The sequence below is a fragment of the Stenella coeruleoalba genome, assembly GCF_951394435.1.
Source record: "Stenella coeruleoalba genome assembly, chromosome: 1".
Taxonomy (NCBI): domain Eukaryota; kingdom Metazoa; phylum Chordata; class Mammalia; order Artiodactyla; family Delphinidae; genus Stenella; species Stenella coeruleoalba.
This window is the reverse complement of record NC_137169.1, coordinates 55849975-55877659: the sequence shown is the minus strand read 5'-3', so window position 1 is coordinate 55877659 and position 27685 is coordinate 55849975. Positions and strand designations below refer to the sequence as shown.

Sequence of the window (27685 nt, the reverse complement as noted above, 5' to 3'; positions counted from 1 at the left end):
CCACATGCCACAGAGCACCTAAGCCCACGAGCCACAACTACTGAGCCCGCATGCCACAACTACTGAAGCCTGTGTGCCTAGAGCCCATGCGCTGCAACAAGAGAAGCCACCACAGTGAGAAGTCTGCACACCACAAGGAAGAGTAGCCCCCACTCGCCACGACTAGAGAAAGTCCGCAAGCAGCAACAAAGACCCAACACAGCCAAAAATGAATAAATTAATTAAATTTGTATGGAGGCACAAAAGACCCCAGATAGCCAAAGCAATCTTGAGAAAGAAAAACAGAGCTGGAGGAATCAGTCTCCCTGATTTCAGACTATACTACAAAGCTACAGTCATCAAAACAGTATGGTACTATCATAAAAACAGACATATAAATCAACGGAACATGATAAAAAGCCCAGAAATAAACCCACGCACCTGTGGTCAATTAATCTATGAAAAAGGAGGCATGACTATACAATGGAGAAAAGACAGTCTCTTCAATAAATGGTGCTGGGAAAACTGGACAGCTACATGTGAAAAAATAAATTAGAACATTTTTTAACACCATACACAAAAACAAACTCAAAATGGATTAAAGACCTACATGTAAGACTAAATGTAAGATACTAAATGTAAGATACTACACAACACTTATAGGAAAATACAGGCGGAACACTCTTTGACATAAATCACAGCAATATCTTTTTCGATCTGTCTCTTACTGTAATGGAAATAAAAACAAAAATAAACAAATGGGACCTAATTAAACTCAAACGTTTTGAACAGCAAAGGAAACCACAAACAAAACGAAAAGACAACCCACAGAATAGGAGAAACTATTTGCAAATGATGTGACTGACAAGGGATTTATCTCCAAATTTTACAAACAGCTTATGCAGCTTAATATCAAAAAAAAAAAAAACAACCCAATCAAAAAATGAGCAGAAGACTTAAAGAGACGTTTCTCCAAAGAAGCCATATACTTGGCCAAGAGGCAGATGAAAAAATGCTCAACATTGCTAATTATTAGAGAAATACAAATCAAAACTACAATGAGATATCACCTCACACCAGTCAGAAAAGCCATCATCAAAAAGTCTACAAACAATAAATGCTGAAGAGGGTGTGGAGAAAAGGGAGCCCTCCTACACTGGTGGTGGGAATGTAAACTGGTACAGCCACTATGGAGAACAATATGGAGGTTCCCTAAGAAACTAAAAACAGAGCTACCATACAATCCAGTAATCCCACTGCTGGGCATATATCTGAAGAAAAACATGGTTTGAAAGGATACATGCACCTCAATGTTCACTGCAGCACTGTTTACAAGAGCCAAGACATGGAAGCAACCTAAATGTCCATCAACAGATAAATGGATAAAGAAGGTGTGGTACAAACATACAATGGAATATTACTCAGCCATTAAAAAGAATGAAATAATGCCACTTGCAGCAACATGAATGGACCTGGAGATTATCATACTAACTGAAGTAAGTCAGGCAGAGAAAGACAAATATCATATGACATCATTTATATGCAGAGTCTAAAAAAAATGATACAAACTTATTTACAAAACAGAAACAGACTCACAGACTTATTAGAGGACAAATGTGGTTATCAGGGGGAAAGTGGGAAGAGGGATAGATTGGGAGTTTGGGACTGACATGTACACACTGCTATATTTAAAATATATAACCAACACGGACCTACTGTATAGCATGGGGAACTCTGCTCAATACTCTGTAATAACCTAAACGGGAAAAGAATTTGAAAAAGAATAGATGCATGTATATGTATAACTGAATCACTCTGTTGTACACGTGAAACTAACACAACATTGTTAATCAACTGTACTCCAATCTAAAATAAAAATTTTTTTAAATAATAAAATTAAAAAAATAAAACAAACTATATTCTCTGACCACAGTAAAAGTAAACTAGAAACAAAGAGCAAAAAGATAACTAGAAACTCCACCAACTGTTTAGATATTAAGAAGTACATTTCAACATGACTCTGTGTCCAAAAAATCACAATGGAAATTATAACTTAAACTAAATGACAATTAAAATATGACATAACAAAACTTGCAGGAGGCAGCTAAAGCATGCTTAGAGGAAAACTGATAGCCTTCAATGAAAATAGGTTTTATAAAGAATACTGAAGGATTTTCAAGATAGCGGAGGAGTAAGACATGGAGATCACCTTCTTCCCCACAAATACATCTACATGTGGAACAACTCCTACAGAACAACTACTGAATGCTGGCAGAAGGCCTCAGACTTCCCAAAAGATATATACTTTTTTTCCTTCTTTTCTTTTTGTGAGCATGTATGTGTATGCTTTTTGTGTGATTTTGCCTGTATAGCTTTGCTTTTACCATTTATCCTAGCATTCTCTCTGTCTGTTTTTCTTTTCCTTTATTTTTATTACTTTTTTTTTTTTTTTTTTTGCGGTACGTGGGCCTCTCACTGTTGTGGCCTCTCCCGTTGCGGATCACAGGCTCCAGATGCGCAGGCTCAGCGGCCATGGCTCACGGGCCCAGCCGCTCCGTGGCATGTGTGATCTTCCCAGACCGGGGCACAAACTCATTTCCCCTGCATCGGCAGGTGGACTCTCAACCACTGCGCCACCAGGGAAGCCCTACTTTTTTTTTTTTTTATTTTTAATAAATTTTTCATTTTAATAATATTTCATTTCATTTATTTTTTTCTCCCTTTTCTTCTGAGCCGTGTGGCTGACAGGGTCTTGGTGCTCCAGCCAGGGGTCAGACCTGTGCCTCTGAGGTGGGAGAGCCAAGTTCAGGACATTGGTCCACCAGAGACCTCCCAGCTCAACTTAATACCAAACAGCAAAAGCGCTCCCAGAGATCTCCATCTCAACGTTAAGACCCAGCTCCACTCAATGACCAGCAAGTTACAGTGCTGGACACCCTATACCAAACAACTAGCAAGACAAGAACGCAACACCATCCATCAGCAGAGAGGCTGCCTGAAGTCATGATAAGATCACAGGCACCCCAAAACACACCACCGGACGTGGTCCTGCCCACCAGAAAGACAAGATCCAGCCTCATCCACCAGAACACAGGCACCAGTCCCCTCCACCAGAAGGCTACCCAACCCACTGAACCAACCTTTGCCACTGGGGGGAGACACCAAAAACAATGGGAACTACGAAACTGAAGCCTGCAAAAAGGAGACCCCAAACACAGTAAGTTAGGCAAAATGAGAAGACACAGAAACACACAGCAGATGAAGGAGCAGGTAAAAACCCATCAGACCAAACAAATGTAGAGGAAATAGGCAGTCTACCTGAAAAAGAATTCAGAGTAATGACAGTAAAGATGATCCAAAATCTTGGAAACAGAATGCAGAAAATAAAAGAAACGTTTAACAAAGACCTAGAAGAACTAAAGAGCAAACAACCAATGATGAACAACACAATAAATGAGATTAAAACTTCTCTAGAAGGAATCAATAGCATAATAACTGAGTCAGAAGAACAGATAAGTGACCTGGAAGATAAAAAAGTGGAAATAACTACAACAGAGCAGAATAAGGAAACAAGAATGAAAAGAATTGAGGACAGTCTCAAAGACCTCTGGGACAACATTTAATGCACTAACATTCGAATTACAGGGGCCCCAGAAGAAGAAGAGAAAAAGAAAGGGACTGACAAAATATTTGAATAGATTATACTTGAAAACTTCCGTAATATGGGAAAGGAAAGATTCAATCAAGTCCAGGAAGAGCAGAGAGTCCCATACAGGATAAATCCAAGGAGAAACACAGCAAGACACACTTTAATCAAACTATCAAAAATTAAATACAAAGAAAAAATATTAAAAGCAGCAAGAGAAAAACAACAAATAACATACAAGGGAATCCCCATAAGGTTAACAGCTGATCTTTCAGCAGAAACTCTGTAAGCCAGAAGGGAGTGGCAGGACATATTTAAAGTGATGAAAGGGAAAAACCTACATCCAAGATTACTCTACCCAGCAAGGATCTCATTCAGATTCCACGGAGAAATTAAGACCCTTACAGACAAGCAAAAGCTAAGAGAATTCAGCACCACCCAACCAGCCTTACAACAAATGCTAAAGGAACTTCTAGGCAGGAAACACAAGAGATGGAAATCACCTACAATAACAAACCCAAAACAATCAACAAAATGGTAATAGGAACATATGTACTACTAACTACCTTAAATGTAAACAGATTAAATGCTCCAACCAAAAGACATAGACTGGCTGAATGGATACAAAAACAATATATATGCTGTCTACAACAGACCAACCTCAGACGTAGGGACAAATACAGACTGAAAGTGAGGGGATGGAAAAAGATATTCCATGCAAAAGGAAACCAAAAGAAAGCTGGAGTAGCAATTCTCATATCAGACAAAATAGACTTTAAAATAAAGACTATTAGAAGAGACAAAGAAGGGCACTACATAATGATCAAGGGATCGATCCAAGAAGAAGATATATCAATTATAAATATTTATACACCCAACATAGGAGCACCACAATACATAAGGCAAATGCTAACAGCCATAAAAAGGGAAATCGACAGTAACACAATCATAGTAGGGGACTTTAAAACCCAACTTTCACCAATGGACAGATCATCCAAAATGAAAATAAATTAGGAAACACAAGCTTTAAATGATACATTAAACAAGATGGACTTAATTGATATTTATAGAACATGCATCCAAAAATAACAGAATACAGTTTCTTCTCAAGTGCTCATGGAACATTCTCCAGGATAGATCATATCTTGGGTCACAAATCAAGCATTGGTAAATTTAAGAAAATTGAAATTGTATCAAGTATCTTTTCCGTCCACAATGCTATGAGACTAGATATCAATTACAGGGGAAAATCTGTAAAAAAATACAAACACATGGAGGCTAAACAATACACTACTTAATAACGAAGTGATCACTGAAGAAATCAAAGAGGAAATCAAAAAATACCTAGAGGGGCTTCCCTGGTGGCGCAGTGGTTGAGAGTCTGCCTGCCGATGCAGGGGACACGGGTTCATGCCCCGGTCCGGGAGGATCCCACATGCCGCAGAGCGGCTGCACCCGTGAGCCATGGCCGCTGAGCCTGTGCGTCCAGAGCCTGTGATCCGCAATGGAGAGGCCATAGCAGTGAGAGGCCCGTGTACCACAAAAAAAAAAAAAAAAAAAAAAAAACACCTAGAAACATATGACAGTGATAACATGATGACCCAAAACCTATGGGATGCAGCAAAAGCAGTTCTAAGAGGGAAGTTTATAGCAATACAATCCTACCTCAAGAAACAAGAAACATCTCAGAAAAACAACCTAACCTTACACCTAAAGCAATTAGAGAACGAAGAACAAAAACACCCTAAAGTTAGCAGAAGGAAAGAAATCATAATGATCAGATCAGAAGTAAATGAAAAAGAAATGAAGAAAACAATAGCAAAGATCAATAAAACTAAAAGTTGGTTCTTTGAGAAGATAAACAAAATTGATAAACCATTAGCCAGACTCATCAAGAAAAGAAGGGAGAAGACTCAAATCAATAGATTTAGAAATGAAAAAGAAGTAACAACTGACACTGCAGAAATACAAAGGATCATGAGAGATTACTACAAGCAACTACATGCCAATAAAATGGACAGCCTGGAAGAAATGGACAAATTCTTAGAAAAGGAAAGCTTCTGAGACTGAACCAGGAAGAAATAGAAAATATAAACACACCAATCACAAGCACTGAAATTAAGACTGTGATTAAAAATTTTCCAACAAACAAAAGCCCAGGACCAGATGACTTCAGAGGCAAATTCTATCAAATATTTAGAGAAGACATAACACCTACCCTTCTCAAACTCTTCCAAAATACAGCAGAGGGAGGAACACTCCCAAACTCATTCTACAGGGCTACCATTACCCTAATACCAAAACCAGAGAAAGATGTCACAAAGAAAGAAAACTACAGGCCAATATTACTGATGAACATAGATGCAAAAATCCTTAACAAAATAGTAGCAAAGAGAATCCAACAGCACATGAAAAGGATTACACACCATGATCAAGTGGGGTTTATCCCAGGAATGCAAGGATTCTTCAATACATGCAAATCAATCAATGTGATAAACCAGATTAACAAGTTGAAGGAGAAAAACCATATGATCATCTCAATAGATGCAGAAAAAGCTTTCAACATAATTCAACACCCATTTATGATAAAAACCCTCCAGAGAGGAGGCATAGAGGGAACTTACTTCAACATAATAAAGGCCATATATGACAAACCCACAGCCAACATCAGTCTCAATGATGAAAAACTGAAACCATTTCCTCTAAGATCAGGAATAAAATAAGGTTGTCCACTCTCACCACTATTATTCAACATAGTTTTGGAAGTTTTAGCCACATTAATCAGAGAAGAAAAAGAAATAAAAGGGATCCAAATCGAAAAAGAAGAAGTAAAGCTGGCACTGTTTGCAGATGACATGATACTATATGTAGAGAATTCTAAAGATGCTACCAGAAAACTACTAGAGCTAATTAATGAATTTGGTAAAGTAGCAGGATACAAAATTAATACACAGAAATCTCTTGCATTCCTATACACTAATGATGAAAAATCTGAATGAGAAATTAAGGAAACACTCCCATTTATGACTGCAACAAAAAGAATAACATACCTAGGAATAAACCTACCTAAGGAGACAAAAGACCTGTATGCAGAAAACTATAAGACACTGATGAAAGAAATTAAAGATGATACAAATAGATGGAGAGTTGTACCATGTTCTTGGATTGGAAGAATCAACATTGTGAAAATGACTATGCTACCCAAAGCAACCTACAGATTCAGTGCAATCCCTATCAAACTACCAACGGCATTTTTCACAGAACTAGAACAAAAAAATTCACATTTTGTATAGAAACACAAAAGACCCCGAATAGCCAAAGCAATCTTGAGAAAGAAAAATGGAGCTGGAGGAATCATGTTCCTGAATTTCAGACAATACTGCAAAGCTACAGTAATCAAGACAGTATGGTATTGGCACAAAAACAGAAATATAAATGATTGGAACAGGATAGAAAGTCCAGAGATAAACCCACGCACATATGGTCACCTTATTTTTGATAAAGGAGCAAGAATATAGAATGGAAAAAAGACAGCCTCTTCAATAAGTGGTGCTGGGAAAACTGGACAGCTACATGTAAAAGAATGAAATTAGAATACTCCCTAACACCAAACACAAAAATAAACTTAAAATGGATTAAAGACCTAAATGTAAGGCCAGACACTATAAAACTCTTATAGAAAAGCACAGGCAGAACACTCTATGACATAAATCACAGCAAGATCCTTTTTGACCCACCTCCTAGAGAAATGGAAATAAAAACAAAAATAAACAAATGGGACCTAATGAAACTTAAAAGCTTTTGCACAGCAAAGGAAACCATAAACAAGACGAAAAGACAACCCTCAGAATGGGAGAAAATATTTGCAAATGAATCAACTGACAAAGGATTAATCTCCGAAATTTACAAGTAGCTCATGTAGCTCAATATTAAAAAAACAAACAACCCAATCCAAAAATGGGCAGAAGACCTAAATAGACATTTCTCCAAAGAAGATATACAGATTGCAAACAAACACATGAAAGGATGCTCCACATCACTAATTATTAGAGAAATGCAAATCAGAACTACAACGAGGTATTATCTCACACCAGTCAGAATGGCCATCATCAAAAAATCTACAAACAATAAATGCTGGAGAGGGTGTGGAGAAAAGGAATCCTCATGCACTGTTGGTGGGAGTTTAAATTGATACAGCCACCTTGGAGAACAGTATGGAGGTTCCTTAAAAAATTAAAAATAGAACTACCATACGACCCAGCAATCCCACTACTGGGCATATACCCTGAGAAAACCATAATTCAAAAAGAGTCATGTACCACAATGTTCACTGCAGCTCTATTTACAATAGCCAGGACATGGAAGCAACCTAAGTGTCCATCGACAGATGAATGGATAAAGAAGATGTGGCACATATATACAATGGAATATTACTCAGCCATAAAAAGAAATGAAATTGAGTTATTTGTAGTGAGGTGGATGGACCTAGAAGCTGTCATACAGGGTGAAGTAAGTCAGAAAGAGAAAAACAAATACCGTATACTAACACATATATATGAAATCTAAAAAAAAAAAAATGTTCTGAAGAACCTAGGGGCAGGACAGGAATAAAGATGCAGACGTAGAGAATGGACTTGAGAACATGGAGAGTGGGAAGGGTAAGCTGGGACGAAGTGAGAGAGTGGCATGGACATATATACACTACCAAATGTAAAATAGATAGCTAGTGGGAAGCAGCCACGTAGCACAGGGACATCAGCTAGGTGGATTGTGACCACCTGGAAGGGTGGGATAGGGAGGGTGGGAGGGAGACGCAAGAGGGAGGAGATATGGGGATATGTGTATATGTATAGCTGATTCACTTTGTTGCAGGGCAGAAACTGACACACCATTGTGGAGCAGTTATACTCCAATAAAGATGTTAAAAAAAGAAAAATAAATACAACTGTCTTTATAGAAAACCAAATACCTACAAAAATCTAAAAACTATTTAATAAGTTAATTTAGGAAGGTCACTGAAATAGGTCAACAAATAAAAATCAACTATATTTCTATATTCTAACAGCAAACAATTAGAAAATGAAATCTTCAAATGCCAGTTACAGTAGCATAAATATATATTACCAGTGACATCATTTTTTAGATTTATAACACCTATATCCCAGTATTTCTGCCCTTAAAGCGGGCAGTTTATGCTCACCTCAATCTTGTTGTAGATTGTCCTAATTTTATTAAAGGAACCAGAATTATAGAATTGAATATATAATCTCCAAAAGTTTTGATGTTGGCTGAAATTCTTTTAAATTATTAAAGAGGTAAAAATAAAGTCATTTTGTATACTCTGAGTAACACATATATATACAAATAAGAAAATATTTTGTATTTCCTTGTTTAGTATCTCAAAATGAAATTTAAAGATAAAATATCCTACCTAACACAAAATTAAACAACAATAACTATACCACACAGACCAACAACAATGTAAAAGAGAAAGGAAAGAAAAGTTAATAAATATAGCAAAACAATATGGATTTCAATATGCAAATACTCAAGTAAGACTGTATTAGATGACATTAATAGTCAGATACATGTACAGGTACATAGATTGAATGAGACAGGTGTGTCGTTTTGATGTCTCAAACCAATTGACGCTTTGGGTAAGTGATTTTTCCAAACAAAATTAAGTGTAATCTTTCCTTGCTTTACACAACATTTTTAATCCCAGAAACTTCAGTGTATATGTAATACCAACTTATATTCTAGGCTCAGAAAAGTATGGAGGGTTTACACTTATGTCTTCAGCAAAACATCTGAAAGTTGCACAGGACAAGAGATAATTAAATTCATCATTAAATGGAACAGTCCGGAACATTGCAGGACATCTATCATTTCCCAGTGAATGCTGCTACAGCCCCTTGCATATTTCTAGTATGTTCCACAGGAAGCAGTATTGTGTCCATTTGAGAAGCAATGGCATAGTCCAGGCTCTAAACCCAGCTCTATCTCATGCCAGCCGTGAAAGCTGAGAACTCACTCAGCCATTTACAGATCACCCCAACCAATACACATCGTTTGCCTGACCTATGCAGTCCCAAGCAGGAAGCACAAATTCTTGAAAGAATCTGAGTCTTCTCTAAAGGTAGTCATGGTTGTTTAAAAAAAAAAAAAAAACTCAACATTTTTGGATTTCCTTGCACTTACTTCATTTTGAATTACAGATTGGGGGATGTACACCATAGTGTTTTAAATATTTAGGGTTTAAAAGTCTGAATCTGACCATATTCAAACTCCCAATCAGATTCTGTAATAAGTTTCAGGAAAAAATCAGATTCTTTCAGGAATCAGTGTGCTCTAATCCTAGTTTTACCATGTTAAAATGTTATGCATAACTTTATTTGCTCACAAAATGTCATGTTTGTTATTCTGAAATAAAACATAGAAAAATTGAAAAGAGAACTATTTGCCCTAAACTGTTGTAGGGAAAAAAAAATGTTGCCACCCAAACTTTCAAACTCTCCACTCCTATTCTTTCGTATCTCTGCTTCTAAAACCTTACTCATAAAAGAGAGAACTTACAAAATAAAAGGAAAATTTGCAGCTGAACTTAGAGTTAAAATGCCTATTTTCCAAATAAACACAATCTAGAAAAATACACAAAAGCCATCATTTTCTATGGTTCACATTTCCCTTTTTATAATAAGTAAATTAATTCTAGCAATAAATGATGTTGAAAATTTTATTAAAAACTCTGCAATTTTCCCACGCTACTTATTCTCAAAGCCCTTGCCTACCACGTGAATGGTTTTGAAGGTAAAATGAGCTGGGTTTGAATCCCGGCTCTGCCACTTACTAGCTATGTGCCCCGTAAAAAGTTCTTAATCCATTTCTTAACATGTAAAATACCCCCAACCTTGCAGTGCTGTGACAATGTGTAAAGTACCTTGAAAAGAGCTTTTCACATACTACTTGTTCGTTAAATAGGAGCTATGGCTGTTATTATTATAATTAGCTGTCATGCTTGCCAATACCTACTTATTAACTCATTCAACTATTTTCTTCTGAGTTGCCTCATACAGAATTTTTTTTTCCTGGTTTGCAAAGCATTTTGAGATGTGCTGGGTAAATGTTATACAATGCCTTTTGTGTTTAAAAGCCTCACTGGACTGTCTTAAGACAAGATGTACTAAAAAGAGAAAAAAGAAAGAAAGGCATTTATTAAACCACAGCTCAACATTTACAGAACACTAGTCATGTGATGGTAGCTTATAAAATTCAGTTTTTGCCTACCAACAGCCTGATGCTTTATTTGTCCCTGTCAACCTCTTAAAATTTTACCTGGTGCTGGTTTTCAAGGAGAGTTGACTTCTAAACAATGCACAACATTTTAATAGTTTTTTCCTGTGGTACTTTTCAGCACAAAGACTCTAATTTTTAGATATTTGTGTTTCATATTCAGGTCACCAACTGGCACTTTGGAACCTACAAATAGCTCTCATGGTATAGTTACCACGGTCATACGTTCTCTTCAACATGGTCACACACCCCACCTCACATCTCACACTCAGCTGGTCCTGTCAACACATGCCCATCTCCCGGCCCTGAAAGGATTCTTTGATCCCTTAGAGGTTAGCTTAGAAGGGCCTTGGGGGAAACACAATAATTCATAACCTATTTGGGGTCTTAGACCCCTTGGAAATTCTGAGGAAAACTACTGACATTCTCAACATACATAAACAAAAATGGACTGCATTTCATAGACTCCTTGACAAACGAGGAAGCTGTGATTGATTTCAGTGTTTCTCAAACTCTTTTGACTGGGATTCACAGCGAGAAACTGATCTGACATCAATACAGCCCATATCTACATACATAAACAAACATAAACATCTAAAACAGAAGTTACAGGAAACAATTATTTACACTTACCATATGCAATGGTTTCTGACATTTTCTATTCTATTTCATCTTTCTAAAAGGTTGCTTGAGACTCACTAAATTGCTTTCTTACCACCCACAATCTGAAGAACAGTCATCTGGTCTAACAGTTATCCATTTTAGAGATAAGGAAACAGGTCCGAAAAAATCATGGGTATTGTGCTCGGTCACCAACGAGTTAGTGGCAAAACAAGCCAGAACCTAACCACCCTGACTTCCAACCAAGGCTCCTTCCAGAACAAAGTGAAACAAAAATTCTAAATACCAACTCCCCTAAAAAAGCAGCTGGGGATTTGAAACCTAAAGCATCCTGCCTGATACACTGAGAAACTGGGAGTGTTTCAATTCCAAATGGGGGTGAATATTAACCTAACATGAGCCTCCAGCTCAGGCAGTCTTAACTTTTTCTAAACCATGCCCCTGGCCTAGCATGACATGGCACATAAGCACATTTTTTTCTTTCCAGAAACCTTTTCTCCAGCTACTGAAAACGACACAGGAAGGGCCAACATTCTCCCTGAGTTTATTTAAAATATTCTGATTACACAGACACAGGTTTTATTTGTCCATGAGAGCTTGGCTTAGAAACAGCAGTAGACAGGCACTCTTTGCATTTACCTGGGCCATGCAAATCTGTTTTCCTCCTCGATAAGGCTGTTTAATCAAAATTTAAACATCAAAACCGCAGAGATCGCTATGTGGAACCGACACCAGCTACCCCAGACCCTTTTAAAGCCTCAGTTATAGTAAGTGAAATTGCTTAAGAGCCTTCATCACAAGCAGCGTGATAGATTAAAATACCAGCCTTCCTACCGGCATCAGGCTGTGTGTGGTTTTGTTTGGTTGGTTGCTTTTTGTTTGTTTTTAATATGGAATAAACATCACTGTTCATTACAAGTTGAGAATCTTATAACATGCCAGAGCGTGTGCCTGAGGACTGGGCTGGTGAAGGCCAAGCGGGCGGCCCTGCATGCAGTTAGGAGAAGGCTTGGGGCCTGGGCGGTCTCACCAATGAAGAGAACCACCCAGCTCCGGTGTTGCGGAGGGTCGGTGGGCGTGAACAACCTGCTCCGGCGCTGTGTGCCAGCCTCCACCTGAGCACCCAAGCCCGGTGCCCAAGGGCAAAGTGCTGGGGCCTCCTTAAAGCAGAGCGTGCTGGGAGGAGAGGGAGGGGTGGAAATTGCTGCAGAGAGGCTTGAGGTGAGATCAGCGTACGCCTGCTGGGGAAAAGGGGGGCAGGCAAACCCTAAAATTAGCTGGGGGGAGGCAGGGGCTGAGCCAGGCTACGCGGAGATTCGGCGGCTGCCCCGGAGCTTTCCCGGGAGCCCAGCCGCCCTGCGCCTTCCTCCTGCGGCAGGACCAGGAGCCGCACCTACGCAACACCACGGAAGGGCTCCTTCCTGGAAACAGGATTGGGGAACGCGTGTAGCCTCCCGAGCCTTGGGATCTATCGCTCCTCCCCCATCTGCGGCAGAAAATGTTAAGGACCCTCGGAATTTGAAACCCCAGAATCCTCCAGAATCCTTGTTGTTGAACTTAATATTTATTTGGCTGGCTCATTTGAGAGACCTGACCTTTCCTGAGTTTTCATTTAAATCCGTTTCTGTCCTCCCCCATGCCTCAAGCGGAATTGGCCGGGGGTTGAGGGGGAGGGGGCGAGAGCGAGGGGGGGATGCGAAGGGGGGTTGTTACCAGGGATCTAGGGGATGGAAGCTAGCAGAGTGGGGGGAGTTTGCATCTGAATATCTCTCTGCAAGATAAACACTTCTGAAGGTCAGTGACGGCTCCCCATTGGATCCTCCCGAAAAGGTGAATGTTCATTAAAGGCTTCTCCCTCTACATTTTTCTTAAGAACCCAAACTGCAAAAGTCCGAAGTATTTCAGATATTGCAATTCCAATAAAGCACCGGAAACCTATATATTAATTAAGTATTCTGAACACTTGCAAAATAAAAGGGAACTATTATAAGGAAGTCTGTGAAATGTAAATATGTGTTATTCAGCCAAGATTAAATGAAGAATGCAAAAATGTTATATTTAGTAGCACAAAAATGGACAACTGAATGACAGTATTTGGAAACCAGAAATCAGTTATTTTTAAAAGTCACGTTTATTATTATATACTAGAATTTTTAAATAATATATGCACACTAATTTTAAATCAGCCATTTAATATACACTAAACATGTCCATGGAGTGACATCTTATCCCTAGCCTCTTTTACCTACCCTCTGCAGTCGGCCCCTTACCTTTATTTTCAGAATCTTTCATTCTCTCCTTCCTCCCTCAGCTGCAAAGGAGCAGGAAAGTCCGGCTGGTTCTGCAACCCTGACTTTGGATTTGTCATTCAGACAGTCAGCGGTCTTGGGGGAGAAGTCCCTCAGCCGAGGAGCACCAGGCTCTGGTAATTGCATGCAAGTCAGCGTGCAGGGGTTATAATTTTGCTTATGCTGGAGCAGAAAGGATGGGGAATGAAGACAGACGTAAACACAAATTCCAAAACATGGCATGGAACTGGATCTGGAGCCTAGGCTTGCCTTTCCTTGCAGTAGGTTAGGGAATCAACTGTTCAGTGCCTCCTCGTCTCTGGAGAGATTTGATTCAAGTTGAAAGAGGACCACATGTGCCGTGCACCAAGCTTATTCTCAAATGGAGACCTTCACTTTGGAGGGGGATTAAGAGCCCTGTGCTTGTTTCCTCTTACATATTCATTCATTCAGCAAACACTTCTTTTACCTCTCTGTGGACCAGGCTCTATGCTAAGTATTGCGGACAGAACAGTGACGGGAACCAGCCCCAGTCCTCAAGCCACTCACCGGCTGTTACAATGCAGAGGCATACAGTGCCATCCAATGACCTATGTCTGCTGAATGGACCTGGGTTATTGAACCCAGTTCACCCAGGTGTAAGTTGGTACTCAAGGCTTTAGTGATTGGTCTTAAGCCACTGGATGGCTGAGACAGAAATGGATCTGTGGAAGCCAGACCAAACCCCCTCTCTGCTAGACAGCAAGGAGTACTCAAGCAAATCTTTCAATCATCCAATGCAAACTTACTTCCAATCATTACATACCTCAGATTCATTCTTTCATTCATTCACTCAACAACGGTTATTTGTGCCAGGCACAACTCCACCTGTTAGCAATTCAAGAGTGCAGGAAACAGACCAAGTCCCTGCTCTCGTGGCTATCACATTTGGGTGGGAGGATTCAGACAGGCCATAAACAAACAAATATAAACATATAATAAATGGCAGTAAATGCTGTGAAGAAGAATGAAGCATGATAATGAGGTAACAGAGCTGCCATTTTAGATAGTGTGGCCAGGGGAGGTGCCATTGAACTTGTTTTACAGAAAATGAACCAGTCATCACAGTCCCTTCCAAACATCTTCACTTAGAAATTGTTTTTTGAGTTGCAAACCCTCACAACTTCCTCTGCTCCAAGTGCACTCACTGATGGGTAGTGTTTATTCCCCAATATACAGACTGGTAAACTGACATCCAGAATGATTAACTGACCCAATCCAGGACCTCACTCACCTCCAAGATGGAGGAAGAGCAACAAAAAGAAATGCACCAACCTGCGCTCATCCCCAGAAATTGCTGGGTTAAGTACAATATTGAAAAGGAAAATTTGCCAGAGTAGGAGGTGAGAAAAGAGGGTTGAAGACCTCTCTCTACCACTATTACCTGAGTGGCGTAGAGCAGGTGATTTAACCTCTCTGGTACCAGTTTCCTCATCTGTAAAGTGGGGCTAATCATCCGTGCCCTGTGTGTGGTCCAGGCTGTTCAGAAGATCAAAAGGGAGAGCAGATGTGGTACTTTGTAAACTAAGTTCTACATAAGTGTAAAGGATAATTATCAACATACTTGGGCACATTAAGAGAACTAATTGCTAGTGTTTACCTGCTCACTACGGCAGCCCGAGAGTCAAATATAGCTATAGAGGGAAAGCCTGTCGTGGCCACTAGGGGTCCTGGAGTTGATTTCTAGCCGCCACAATTTAAAGACTCCCTTAAAGTTTGGGGAAATTTTATTTTGTTTTTGTTCCCATCTTTCCTTGACAGTGGATAATATCCTTATGCATCCTTAACAACTTAAGGCCAATGAGGAACATCTGCCTTCATTGGAACTCTTCACTGGCCACCAAATGAGGCATGTTGCCCCATAAACCACATCAAAGAAACGGGCATCTCCATCTCCAAGGACCAAGGCCAGGGCAGCCAAAACGTACCCAGTTAGGAGCACCTTTAGGGGCAGATAGGGTGAAGGAGGGGGTGATGAGAAGACACCATCCGTGTACTCTTTCATCCAATAAATATTCATTATGCCAGACACTGCTCTGAAGACTGAGAATGACACAGTGCTGAACAAAACATTCTGTCCTCAAAGAGCTTGTGGTCTCAAAACAAGAGGTTTCTACAACGTATACTGATTTACTGAGTTAGGCCGAGGACTGGGTCTGAATAGTAGGGCAAGGGCTATAAAGCAGGAGAGACCAGGTTCAAACATGGGCTCTGCCTCTTCCTGGCTCCTAGAGTAAGCTGGGATATGTTCCTGCACCTTCTAAGTCTCCATTTCCTGATCTGTAAGATGAAGATACTGAAGGCACCTACCTCCTAGGGTAGGATGAGGCTCAAATGAGTTAATGCATGTAAAGTACAGAGCACAAAGCCTGACACATAAAGGGAGGGCTCCATAAATGCTGTAAGACTAATATTATCACCTACTGACCTGGATCAAGTGTACCCCTCTGCACCTCAGTTTCCTCATAAAATGCAGAAAATAATAACTAGTTTATATGGCTATTGTGAGAATTACATATCAGGAAGAAGATAAAGCCCTGGTGTAAAGGATTAGCTCACCCCCTGCCAGGCTCACTCCAGGCCCTTTTTCATCAAGCAGGCTCCCCAGGAAAAAAGACAAAGCCCGGGAGGAGTGAGGAAGTGGGAGAGAACCTGCCATTTATGTTAACAAGGAAGCAATTTTTTTACAAGAGTATGATCATTTCTAGGGTTACCTGCATTTTACTCAACACCGTATTTTGAAAAGTTTCAAAATACAAAGAGTTGGAAGAATTGCATGGCAAACATCTTCAAGTACATTTTGCTGAATTTGTTCTGTCACATAGATGTTCATCTTTCTATTCATCCTTAATAGATTTTTTTAAATTACGTTGAAAGAGATTTGAAGTCCTCTTCAGATAAGAAGAGCCTTTATTTTCCCTGATACAAATTTTACAGAAGCCTTACACTGGCTGATTCTGTGGCCATTCCAAGCAGGGTCAGGTAAATTCTTAGAAGCCTTGTCTTGCCCACAGTAAACCTCAAGGCCACACCCAGCTGAGGGACAAGGATAGACTCAAGCCTTGGAGCCTTCCAGAACAAGGCACTGCCTCATGCTTCCAATAAACTGGTACCAACAACCATTCTAAACATCCATTAATGGAAACGATGCTCCATCTCAATAACCGGGTTTAGGGAAAGCTTCAGGCAGGCTCCACTGGCCACAAGTCCCTGCACAGCTCTGCACAGTCCTTGTCTTGTTGGATGCCACTTCTGAGTCATTAGACCGGTGAGTCATGCCCAGCAAGGGAGGCCATCTTGAGAGCAAAACCAAAGAGAATTTTCAAGAACAATGAGTGACACCCTGAATTGAAAGAGAATAAGGCTCTTCATTGTCCTAGCAGAACAAAAATGAAAGGAAAAAAAACGCTGCTGTTAACACTGTGGGTTCAACTTCCCAGCTGTAAATTTTACTCCGAAGAAAAACTCAGCAACAAAGGCTTTTATATTCCCTTGGAAATCTGAGAGCAAAAGAGACTGGGAGGATATTTCTCAAATTGGGCAGACCCAATGATCTTTCGGTAACTTGCCTGGACCCTCTCTTCTGGATTAGTCATTCATTTCCAAAACATGCCAGGGTGGGGTGACAGGAGAATGACTTCACCTGCACCACCACAGTCGGTCTTCCCCCAGCCACGCCTGTCTGGTTTGCTCAGAGCATCCAAGTGGCCGTAAGCGAGATGAACTGGAGTGAGAAAACCGCTGACTGGGGGCTGGGGAGGGGATGGGGCTTTGTGATTAAGGTCACCGCAGGGAAGGGCAGCATGACTGTAAGAAAAGCTGGGTGTGCTCCGATGAAGCCAAGCCACAAGGCAAGGGGAAGAGAATTAACACATGGAGTACCCACTGTGTGCAAGGCAATCTTCTTATCATCATCACCATCCTTTCAAAGAACTTATTTGCCAAGCATGGCCTTTAGAGCGAGGACTTTCACAGCACACTGCCTGGGTTTGGATCCCAGCTTACTAGTTGTGTAACTTTGGAAACGTTACTTATCCTCTTTGTGTTTCGGTTTTCTCGTTCATAAAATAGAGACTGTAAAACAGGGTTATTGTAAGAATTAAATAAAATTAAAATATTCACAGGTTTAGGACCACGGCTGGCACACGGTAAGCAAGGCATGCACGTTAACGCTTGCCAGTCCGTCTTTTTTAGATGAGAAAAATGAGGCAGAAAGAAGAAAGGAGACTTGCCAAAGGACACATGGCAAAAAAGTAGCAGAGCCAGGATACTGCCTGTCATTTACTTCTCACAACACCCCTGTGACGGAAGTGACATCATCTTCCTTCTATTGATGAGAGCTTGGAAGCCCAAGAGCTTAGTAACCTGCTCATCGCACAAGCTGGCAAATGGGAGAGTTAAGACTGAAAAACCCACATTCACTGTCTTTAAAGCCTTTGCACATCCCACTAGGCCAACAGTTCTCAAAGGTTAGCACACACCAGAATTACTGCAGGGCTTGGTAAAGCACAGGTTGCTGGGTCCCACCTCCAGAGTCTCTGCTTTGGTAGCTCTGAGGTGGGCTCCAAGAATTTGCATTTCTAGCAAGTTCCAGGAGACACTGTTGCTGCTGGTCTGGAGACAACCCTTGAGAACTACTACTCTACAATCAGGCACCTGTATGCAGAACAGAGGGTAGGAGAAGGTATGGGGCCTAATGGGTATAAGTCCCACTCCGGCAAAGGGTTGGCTACTTCACAGAGCCTAGCAAATATATTTTGCATTTATATGGTCCTTTCATAGTTATGTTATCAGTTGATCTCTCCAATATCCCTAGGTAGTGACCATTATCTCCATTCAATGTGATTTGTTTTTAGGGACATATGGCCAAAAAATGGCAGTAAGGATAAACCACAGGTCACCTGACAAGTGTTCTGTCCTTTCCTCCAGGTAACTAGTCCTGGAAAGCACTACCTGCGGATAGACTGACTCCAGGTCCAACCTGTGTCTTCCCAGGGAATAACTGAAGTTCAGGAAAGGGCACTTCGGCCACCAGCATTTGCAGGAGGCAATTTCTGGGGGGAAGAGCTCAGGACTGGTTTTCTACCATCATTTCAAGGACTGGGAAAGCCTACTGCTCACAAAATACTTCCACCAACTATCCGCTCCCTTCTCTATAAGCTAAAGCTTTGATATTTGACGTAAATCTGGTTCTCTGCAAAAGCTGGAAGCAATTTAGGGGCTTAATTTCTACTGGACACAGCTTGTTCATTTAGAACAGCTTGCATGGTTAGTAGATTTTTTTAAGTTGCTTGGACATATAAGCAGGTAAATCATTGGTATCCAGAAGATTTCAAGAACTCCTATGAGCAGATTTTTTAAAAAAACATGAACCACCAAAAAAAAAAACCATAAACAGGCGTTCACACATGTCTTGGTCACACATGGCCAATATTCATGTGAAAAGATCTCCAGCTTCATTATTCATCAGGGAAATTCAATATAAAAGCACCATGCAGTACCACTTCATACGCATCAAAAAATTCTGACAGTACTGAGTATTAGCAAGGAAGTAAGGAATCAATATATACATCCCAGAGGATTCATTCATTACTTAACCATTCATTCATTATTATCCAATAACTAAACATATTTATTGAATGTCTTCTATATTCAGGATACAATATTAAGCTGAACAGATGCCAGAGGTCCCCAGAAGCTATGCTACTTCTCATCTGTAGCCTCCTGCTGAAAAACAAAGGAAGGGAGGGTAGAAAGAAGGATACTGATGTAGAAGGCCTTCTGATTGGTCCAGAAGGGATTGCGGCCCCTGAAGAGCTTCCAGCCATGTTTTATTCCCACCGCTCATTGAACTTTCCATATTTGGGGTGTGATCATATGGTGCAATATCTGGACTAATATTAATAAAAATAACAACCACCACCTTGTGAGCTACTATGTACCAAGCACTTTATATACAATAACCCATATAATCATCACAGGAACATTATAACATAGGAGTATCATCCTTATTTTACGTATGATAGATAACTGAGTTTTAGAAAGATTTAGCACCCTGCCCAAGATCACACAGCTTATTAGTGTGCCACTTACTAGTGGCAGATTCAAATCATCGTCTGTCTGGCACCAAAGCATATGATTGTAGATGCCCCAAGTGACGCTGACATCATCGTGAGAAACTCAGGCCACCTTTAAGAAAAATTAAATAAAATTGGGATATGGATTTCATTCACTGCATAATATTTATTAATTTTACTTCTTCCCTCCATGTGTATAGATACTGGAACATGTTTATTTTGTGCCGATGTGGCAGAAAGGAAGCTGTGTGGGTAGTCAGGCCTGAATTAGCCACACACCAGTCCTATGACCTCTTGCAAGTTACTCTGTCTCTTGCTTCACTTTCCTCATTTACAAAATGGGGGAAATAAATACCATCTGTCCTCCCTCCTTCCAAGGTTAGTTAAGATCTAAACAAACAAGACCTTATAGCTGACCTACTCCATAAACTGTAAAGTATCATATAACATAAGACATTATAATGGCCTCATCTCCAGGTTGTAGGGGGGAAGGGGAAGTAGGGAAATACAGTGATCTGCCAAGATCCTACCTAAGAAAAGAGAGGTGTGGCGTGGCAATGGGCCCCAGGTAAGCCATGGGTGAACTCTACAATGGGAACAAAGAAGAAAAAGACAGGATTGTGGGACGCCGCCAGGAAGGAGCTGGATTCTTGGTCCAGAGGAAGGCGAAGTTACATTGTTGCATTTTGCTTGCACTACCCGGGAGTGCCGCGTAAGGCGCCACGCGTGCATCCCGTGGATTGTAGGCGTAGCAATATATTGTCACATGTACTGACACACACCAATCCAGGGCTATTGTGTGGACCTGCTGGCCAGTATAAAGCCTGCCATATTCTGCTGCGTAGGGTCTTCCTTCCATCTTTCTTCAACCAAGCTGTGCTCCAATAAAGTGTGATACGAGAAGAATCTTGCGTGTGGTGACTCGTTATTCTGCTGGTCAGAAGCGGCTCGCCGCAAGTGGTGCCGAAACCCGGGATCTTCGCGCCCTGCATGGAGGACCGATTCAGAACTCGACACACGGAGTGAACCGGTAATCTTGCCGGTAAGTAGCTTCTGTGCCTTGCACTATCTTGTTGTGTGTAATGGTGTTAATCTTTTAGTGAAGGTCAGTAAAAGTACATGATGGGGAATACTCCTGTTAACCCCACGGCAAATTTTTATGAGCCGATACAGCTACTTCTACGGGATCGGGGGTTGACGTTATCTCACAAGACTATTGGCCGTTTACTGAATGATATAGATCAAGCAGCGCCATGGTTTGGAGTTTCAGGTACTTTGACAATCCCTTCATGGGAGAAATTAGGAAAGGATTTGCACCGTTTTCATGTGGAGGGTAAGCTGTGCTGTGGGACTTTCCCTTTGTGGAATTTAGTTAGATCTTGTTTGAAGGAGGGAAAGTGTACAGACATAGTGAAACAAGCGACGCAAGTTTTGCGGTCATATCAAGATAGTGCTTCTGAAGCAGGCAGTCATAAAGCTACAGATGATAGGCCTACAAAAAAAGAATTAGTAGATAATAACGAGAAAGTGTGTGTTAAGAAAAAGTTAAAATCTAAACAACCAGACGCCCAAGAGACTGGGCGAGAAACATTGTATCCACTATTGTCTGGCTTGCAAGCCATGTATTTATCAGAGGATGAGGAGCTGGATCCTGCTGACGCTGCAGAGTTGGCAGAAGCTGCTGCAAAATATGAGGAGGAGCAATGTGGCCCTTTTGGGGCTTTGTCCCCTGCCTTAGGGAGTGCTGCTCAACCTAGGTGTTCTGCGCCTTCCATTCCTCCCCCGAAAAGTACTTTTATTCCCCGCGAGGCTTGGTACCAAGTTCCTTTTTCTTCTTTGTCCAATGCATTTCCAGTCTTTGAAGATCCGGCTACACGCCAGCGACATTATGATATGATAGATCATAAATTAATTAGAGATCTTGCAGAAGCTTCCAAACGAGATGGCATTTCTGCTAATTATACTATTATGCTTTTGCAACGGCTTACAAGAAATGCCTTGACCCCTACTGACTGGCAAGATATTGCTCGTGCGTGTTTAACGATGGGGCAATATTTAGACTGGAAGTCCATTGTTTCTGATTTGGCTCACAGTCAAGCAAGGGAAAATGCTGCAAATGGGCAGCCTGCCTGGAATGTAGATATGTTATTAGGCCAAGGACAGTGGATGAATAACCAGACTGTGTTCCCTGTACAAGTTTATAATCAAATAAATGAGATTAATATGCGTGCATGGCGAGCCCTCCCAAATAAAGGGGAGGTCTCAGGGAATTTAACAAAAATAATACAGGGAGGCACAGAGCCATTTTCTGATTTTGTAGCCCGGATGATGGAAGCGGCGAAAAAAAAAATTTTTGGTAATGTAGATGAGGCGATGCCTCTAGTAAAACAACTTGTTTATGAACAATGTACAAAAAAATGCCGCCGAGCCATTACACCTTTTAAAGGAAAGGATATTAAAGTATGAATACAGTTCATGCTAAGAGTCGAGTACTCCCAATTTTATATGCTAGTGATTGCTCTATGTATACTCCTTGTATAGATCCACAGAATATGGATTGGATATCATATAATGGCAGTTCTGTTAGAATTAATAGAACCCTTTGTTTTAGTTGGGATTTAAATGTAAGCTGTATAGGCTTGTTATGGAAAAGACTTGTTGCCTGGGATAATCCATTGAAACATAATCAAATGCCGTTTAATATGCTATCTGAAGCCTTATCCAAAATATCCTTAGGTGCTCAATCTGGCTCAGGTGATGGAGCAAATGGCTCAGAGTTAATGAATGTGACTACTTTATTATTTTATCATGATGGAGTGATTCCTGTAAGGAATAAAAAAGTTAATCAAACCAGGGGAAATAATACGTTAAATTTTTTATCCTGTGTTCCAAATGTTAGGTACCCTCCGGTATTTACATCTTGTGCTGGTAAGGATTTTGCATCGTTGCAAGTTGCCCATGGTTTTCGATTATCATTTAATATAAAGTCTTTTGCGGGCAGAAAAGAATGTAATGCTCCTAATGTTACCTGGTATTCTGAAGGGTGGCCGTTTTATTCTTGGGTTGTGACTAATGATGCTGGCGCTAGCATGGATCTTTCTGCGTTGGCCATGATTCATTCTAGTAATGGCACCTTGTATAATGTAAGCGGGGAAGTTAAATTAGCTAATTTAAAGGTAGCTAATAAAAGTCAAATATATAAATTGAAAATACGTAATATACTAAATTCTTTGCATAATTATTCCAAGCCTGCAGCTATGATATGTGTACAACCCCCTTTTATGTTTTTATTGTCTAATGATACAGAAGGATGTAATAAGGGCGTTTCTTGCTGGATTTCACAATGTTGGAATGGAACAATCGTGCAGACTGCTGTAGTACTACGTATACCTACATTTGTTCCCATTCCAGTTAAGGCAGATCCCGCTACTTTTCCATTAGTTAATTTGGTGAGGCAGCAGCGGGATCTTGGGATTACTGCTGCACTTATAATTGCCTTAACTGCTTCTGTGACGGCGGCCGCCACTGCTGCTGCAGCAATGGTGAATCAGGTACAATCAGCTGCTGTAATTAACGATATAGTAAAGCAAACGTCGCTAGCATTAGAAAATCAGAATCGTTTTAATACACATCTGCATGCTGGCATTTTATCTTTGAATCAACGGATGGATTTGCTGGAGGATGCCTTTGAAGAATTGTATGATATGCTTCAGCTTGGTTGTGTTGCTAAATTTAATCATCTTTGTGTTACTCCCTATAAAATTATAGGACGCTTGAACCAAAGTAAATTGATTGGAGAATATTTAAAAGGAAATTGGTCCGAAGAAGCAGAGAGACTGCTGTTTGAACAACGATTACAGATTATTCATCTTAATACTACTGAGTTACACCCTGTCTCTTTTGGGAATTTCGCTTCATGGCTATCCTCTACTTTTCTTTTCTTTAAAGAATGGGTAGGTATGGGGGCTTTTGGCATCCTTTGTGCAGTGGGGATCACACTCTGCCTGTGGTTGGTGTGTCGTCTGAAACGTAAGTCACACACACAGAAGATCATGTTGATGCAAGCCTTGGTGGCCATTGAAAACGGCCAGCCTGCCGGTGCCTGGATCTCCCTGCTAAACAAGTCCTAGTGGTTGCCCCTGCACAGGATGGCCATGAGCCATTGCACTCCTAGTGGGAGCCTCTGCGAAATCAGCCCTTGCACCCCGCGCTGTAAGCAGCATTGCACTATGGGAGGGTGATTTCTGCCGCCCATGACAATAGCCCTTGAACAGCCATGTCCCCTTGGGGGCAAGACTTGTACGGGCGACCGTCGTGTGGTCTAAGGACTTAAACAAAAAGGGGGAGATGTGGGACGCCGCCAGGAAGGAGCTGGATTCTTGGTCCAGAGGAAGGCGAAGTTACATTGTTGCATTTTGCTTGCACTACCCGGGAGTGCCGCGTAAGGCGCCACGCGTGCATCCCGTGGATTGTAGGCGTAGCAATATATTGTCACATGTACTGACACACACCAATCCAGGGCTATTGTGTGGACCTGCTGGCCAGTATAAAGCCTGCCATATTCTGCTGCGTAGGGTCTTCCTTCCATCTTTCTTCAACCAAGCTGTGCTCCAATAAAGTGTGATACGAGAAGAATCTTGCGTGTGGTGACTCGTTATTCTGCTGGTCAGAAGCGGCTCGCCGCACAGGATGGTTGTGTACACAGTATACACCTGGGTTTAAAAATTATAAAACTAAAAAGCTTATTCTAACCCAATTTACTGCAGTGGGAATACCCATTTATTCCTCTTTTGTAAAACATTCACACAACACCTGGAATAACACTATGCATATAAGTATCACTCAAGGAACACTTGTTGCAATTACCAATCTATTCAACTACTCAGGCAAGCTAAAGAAAAGGGGTGGTCAGTCTTTAGACCTACTAAGTTTCCGCAACAGTTCTTGATGCAGTGTGGAAGGAATTTAATTGGCGCATTCACTAAAAGTAATAACACATCCTTTGAAAGCCGGCAGGATGACAAGGCCAAGCCACAGAGCCTCCCTAACCATCAACAATAGAAAAGCTTGTTTCTAACACAATAGTTGCTGTTGTTTCTAACACAAATATTTGAAGGATAATTATTTTTGCTCTTTGTCAAATTTCTTTTTAGAATGCTTACTATGTGCCAGCACTTTACAATTATTAACTCATTAATTCATTTAATCTTCGTAAAAACCCTGGGGTGGAGATGGGGGTGATGCGGCCCTGTTGCAGTCTAGCTTCTGCCCTGGCTCAGGTCGGCCATTTTAGAACTCAAGGCATGTCAGCCTCTGAAGAATCCTCAGATGATGGAAACAGACGAAAAGGACATGATAGGACACAGAGACAGACAGACAGACAGACAGAGACAGACACACACACACACACACAAGCAGACAGGTATCTACAAAGTACCCAGCTCTGACTTAGCCTGGTGGGGGATGCAAAGATGAAGTGGATGAGAACCTGCCCACATGGAATCTATAATAGCAGATGAACAGTGACAAATGATGATGAAATACCAGCAGACAGGTTACAGGTGGCACCTATCCCAGGAAAGGCTTCACAGAGGAGATGCATTTGTGCTAGTCCTAACGGACGGGTAGGAATTGGCCAGGCTGAGACCAAGGCATGGCCACTGCAGATAGAGAGAAGGCAATGAGCCAGCAGATCGTGTCATGTCCCTGTGCTCAGAACATGTTAGTGGCTTCCCAGCTCACTTGGAATAAAATCCAAACTCCTCATCATATACTACCCAGACCCTGACCCAGGCCCTGCCTGCCTCACTTTCCCCTTGCTTAGCTCAGGCACACTGAGAACCTTTCCACCTGCTATTGCCCCTGGCAGGAAGCTCTCCCCTGGCTCCATGCTGGAGTAACTCTGAATCAGTCTTCACGCTCAGCTGTAATTGCATGGCCGCAGAGACGCCTTCCCTGTCCACCCCCCAAGTAAGCTAGGGCCCCTCTACCTTTTCTTCTCTCCCAGCAGACGATGTGATTCCTTCCAAGCACACAGAGCAATCTGCAATGGAGACTTTTACCTATTTGACGTGTGTAACGTCTGTTTCCCCCTTTAAAAGTAGTTCCATGAGCTGCGGCCTTGCCTATCTCGTTCAATCCTGGGCCCTGACACACAGGGGAGCTCGATAAAAATTATGGAATGAATGAATGCAGTGCGTCAGTGACTGAATAAATGTGAGTTAAGGCCCTGGTGAGGATAGGGTGGAATATGTTTGGGAAATAGTTAATTGTGACTAGAGCTTACAAGATAACAGATGGGTTGGAAAGAGGGTGGGTCCAATGGGGAGGACCTCCAAGGCAGAGTTGGGTGCGGATTAAATCCCCCAACGGGTACTGCATTGCAGGTGCCGGCCAGGTTTTGGGGGGAGGGGGATGCAAACTGTTTTCCAGAGGCACCCCGGATTCCCTCTGTCCAGAGCCAAACGGACAGACGGGGACTTGTGCGGGAAATTAACAAGCTGCAACCACCTGGGCCAAGGGGAGATACGCTTAAAGGGTGGAGGGGGAAGAAGGGACTGTCGTCGAGCGGCCCCGGGGGAGCTTGGGGACTGCTGTAGTCCCCGTGGCCGAGGGTCAGGGAGGAGGGTCGCCCAGGCAGGGCCAGACGTCCAGGCGGCGCGGCCCCCGCCCGCGGGCTCCGGGGGCCGAGAACCCAGCGGGAGATGCCGCCCACGGCAGCAGCCGGAGCCACCGCGGCCCCGCTTCAGCGGGAGGCCGGCGCCCGCCGCTCGTGGTAACAGGTCCCGCGGCCGCGCCCACACTCACCCTGCGCCGCCTTGGAAGCCGAGCGCGTCCGCCACAGCCGCCGGGTTGCCTTCCACGGCCGCAGCGAAGAAAACAGCCTCCGGCTCTTCTTGCCGCTCTTCTCAGTTGCTCCCATCTGTGCGCCCGCGCCCCTCCCCCGCCGCCCGCCGCCGTCCGAGGATCGCCTCCCGCTTCCCCGGCCGCCGCGCTTCTGCCAGGTGCCAGGCAGTCGCCGGGGAGGACGCGGCCGCGGGGGGAGGAGCTTGCGGCCGGATGCGGGGCGGGGAGGGTGGGGACCTCGCTCGCGCTGAGCCTGCGGGTGCGGCCGACCAAGGCGGGGACGCCGCAGGGATGCGCCAGCCGGGGGAGCGCTCAGCCCCTGGCAGCTCACAGGTGAATGCTTTAGTCTTTCCCCCTTCGTTCCGGAGATGTTGACGGAGTGCCCAACTACTGCTAGGCATCATTAATTAACACAAACCCCCCTGGGATGTGCACTGATTTTTTTTATCCCCAAATTACAAATGATAAAATTGAAGCTCCGAAACGTGAAGTAATCTGCCCAGAGATCACACAGCCGCTAAATTATGCCGATATCCAAGTCCTGGGCTCTAGCTATATTTTTTTCATCCCTTTCTACTGCCTCAGAATGATTCCACATTATGTTGGATTTTTTTTGAAGTTTTGCTTTTTTTATGCTTCTATTTTTTCTTTTTTTTTTTTTTACATCTTTATTGGAGTATAATTTCTTTACAATGGTGTCTTAGTTTCTGCTTTATAACAAAGCGACTCAGTTATACATATACATATGTTCCCATATCTCCTCCCTCCTGCATCTCCCTCCCTCCCACCCTCCCTATCCCACCCCTCCAGGTGGTCACAAAGCACCGAGCTGATCTCCCTGTGCTCTGCGGCTGCCTCCCACTAGCTATCTATCTTACGCTTGGTAGTGTATATAT

At 42.1% G+C, this 27685-nt stretch overlaps 1 protein-coding gene across 2 annotated transcripts in view; it reads right to left on the bottom strand.

The window, feature by feature from the left end:
- The window catches only part of DNAJC6 (DnaJ heat shock protein family (Hsp40) member C6), a 158873-nt gene extending 131930 nt beyond the window's left edge, over positions 1-26943 (bottom strand). Inside the window, exon 1 of one of the 2 annotated variants that reach the window (XM_079915709.1) lies at positions 26751-26943. In XM_079915709.1, the coding sequence (XP_079771835.1) occupies positions 26751-26865 (115 nt within the window). In that variant the 5' untranslated portion in view covers positions 26866-26943. Of the gene's footprint in view, positions 1-26746 lie in introns of both variants that reach the window. The other variant, XM_079915711.1, reaches the window with a different exon arrangement.
- Between the last annotated feature and the right edge of the window lie 742 nt (positions 26944-27685).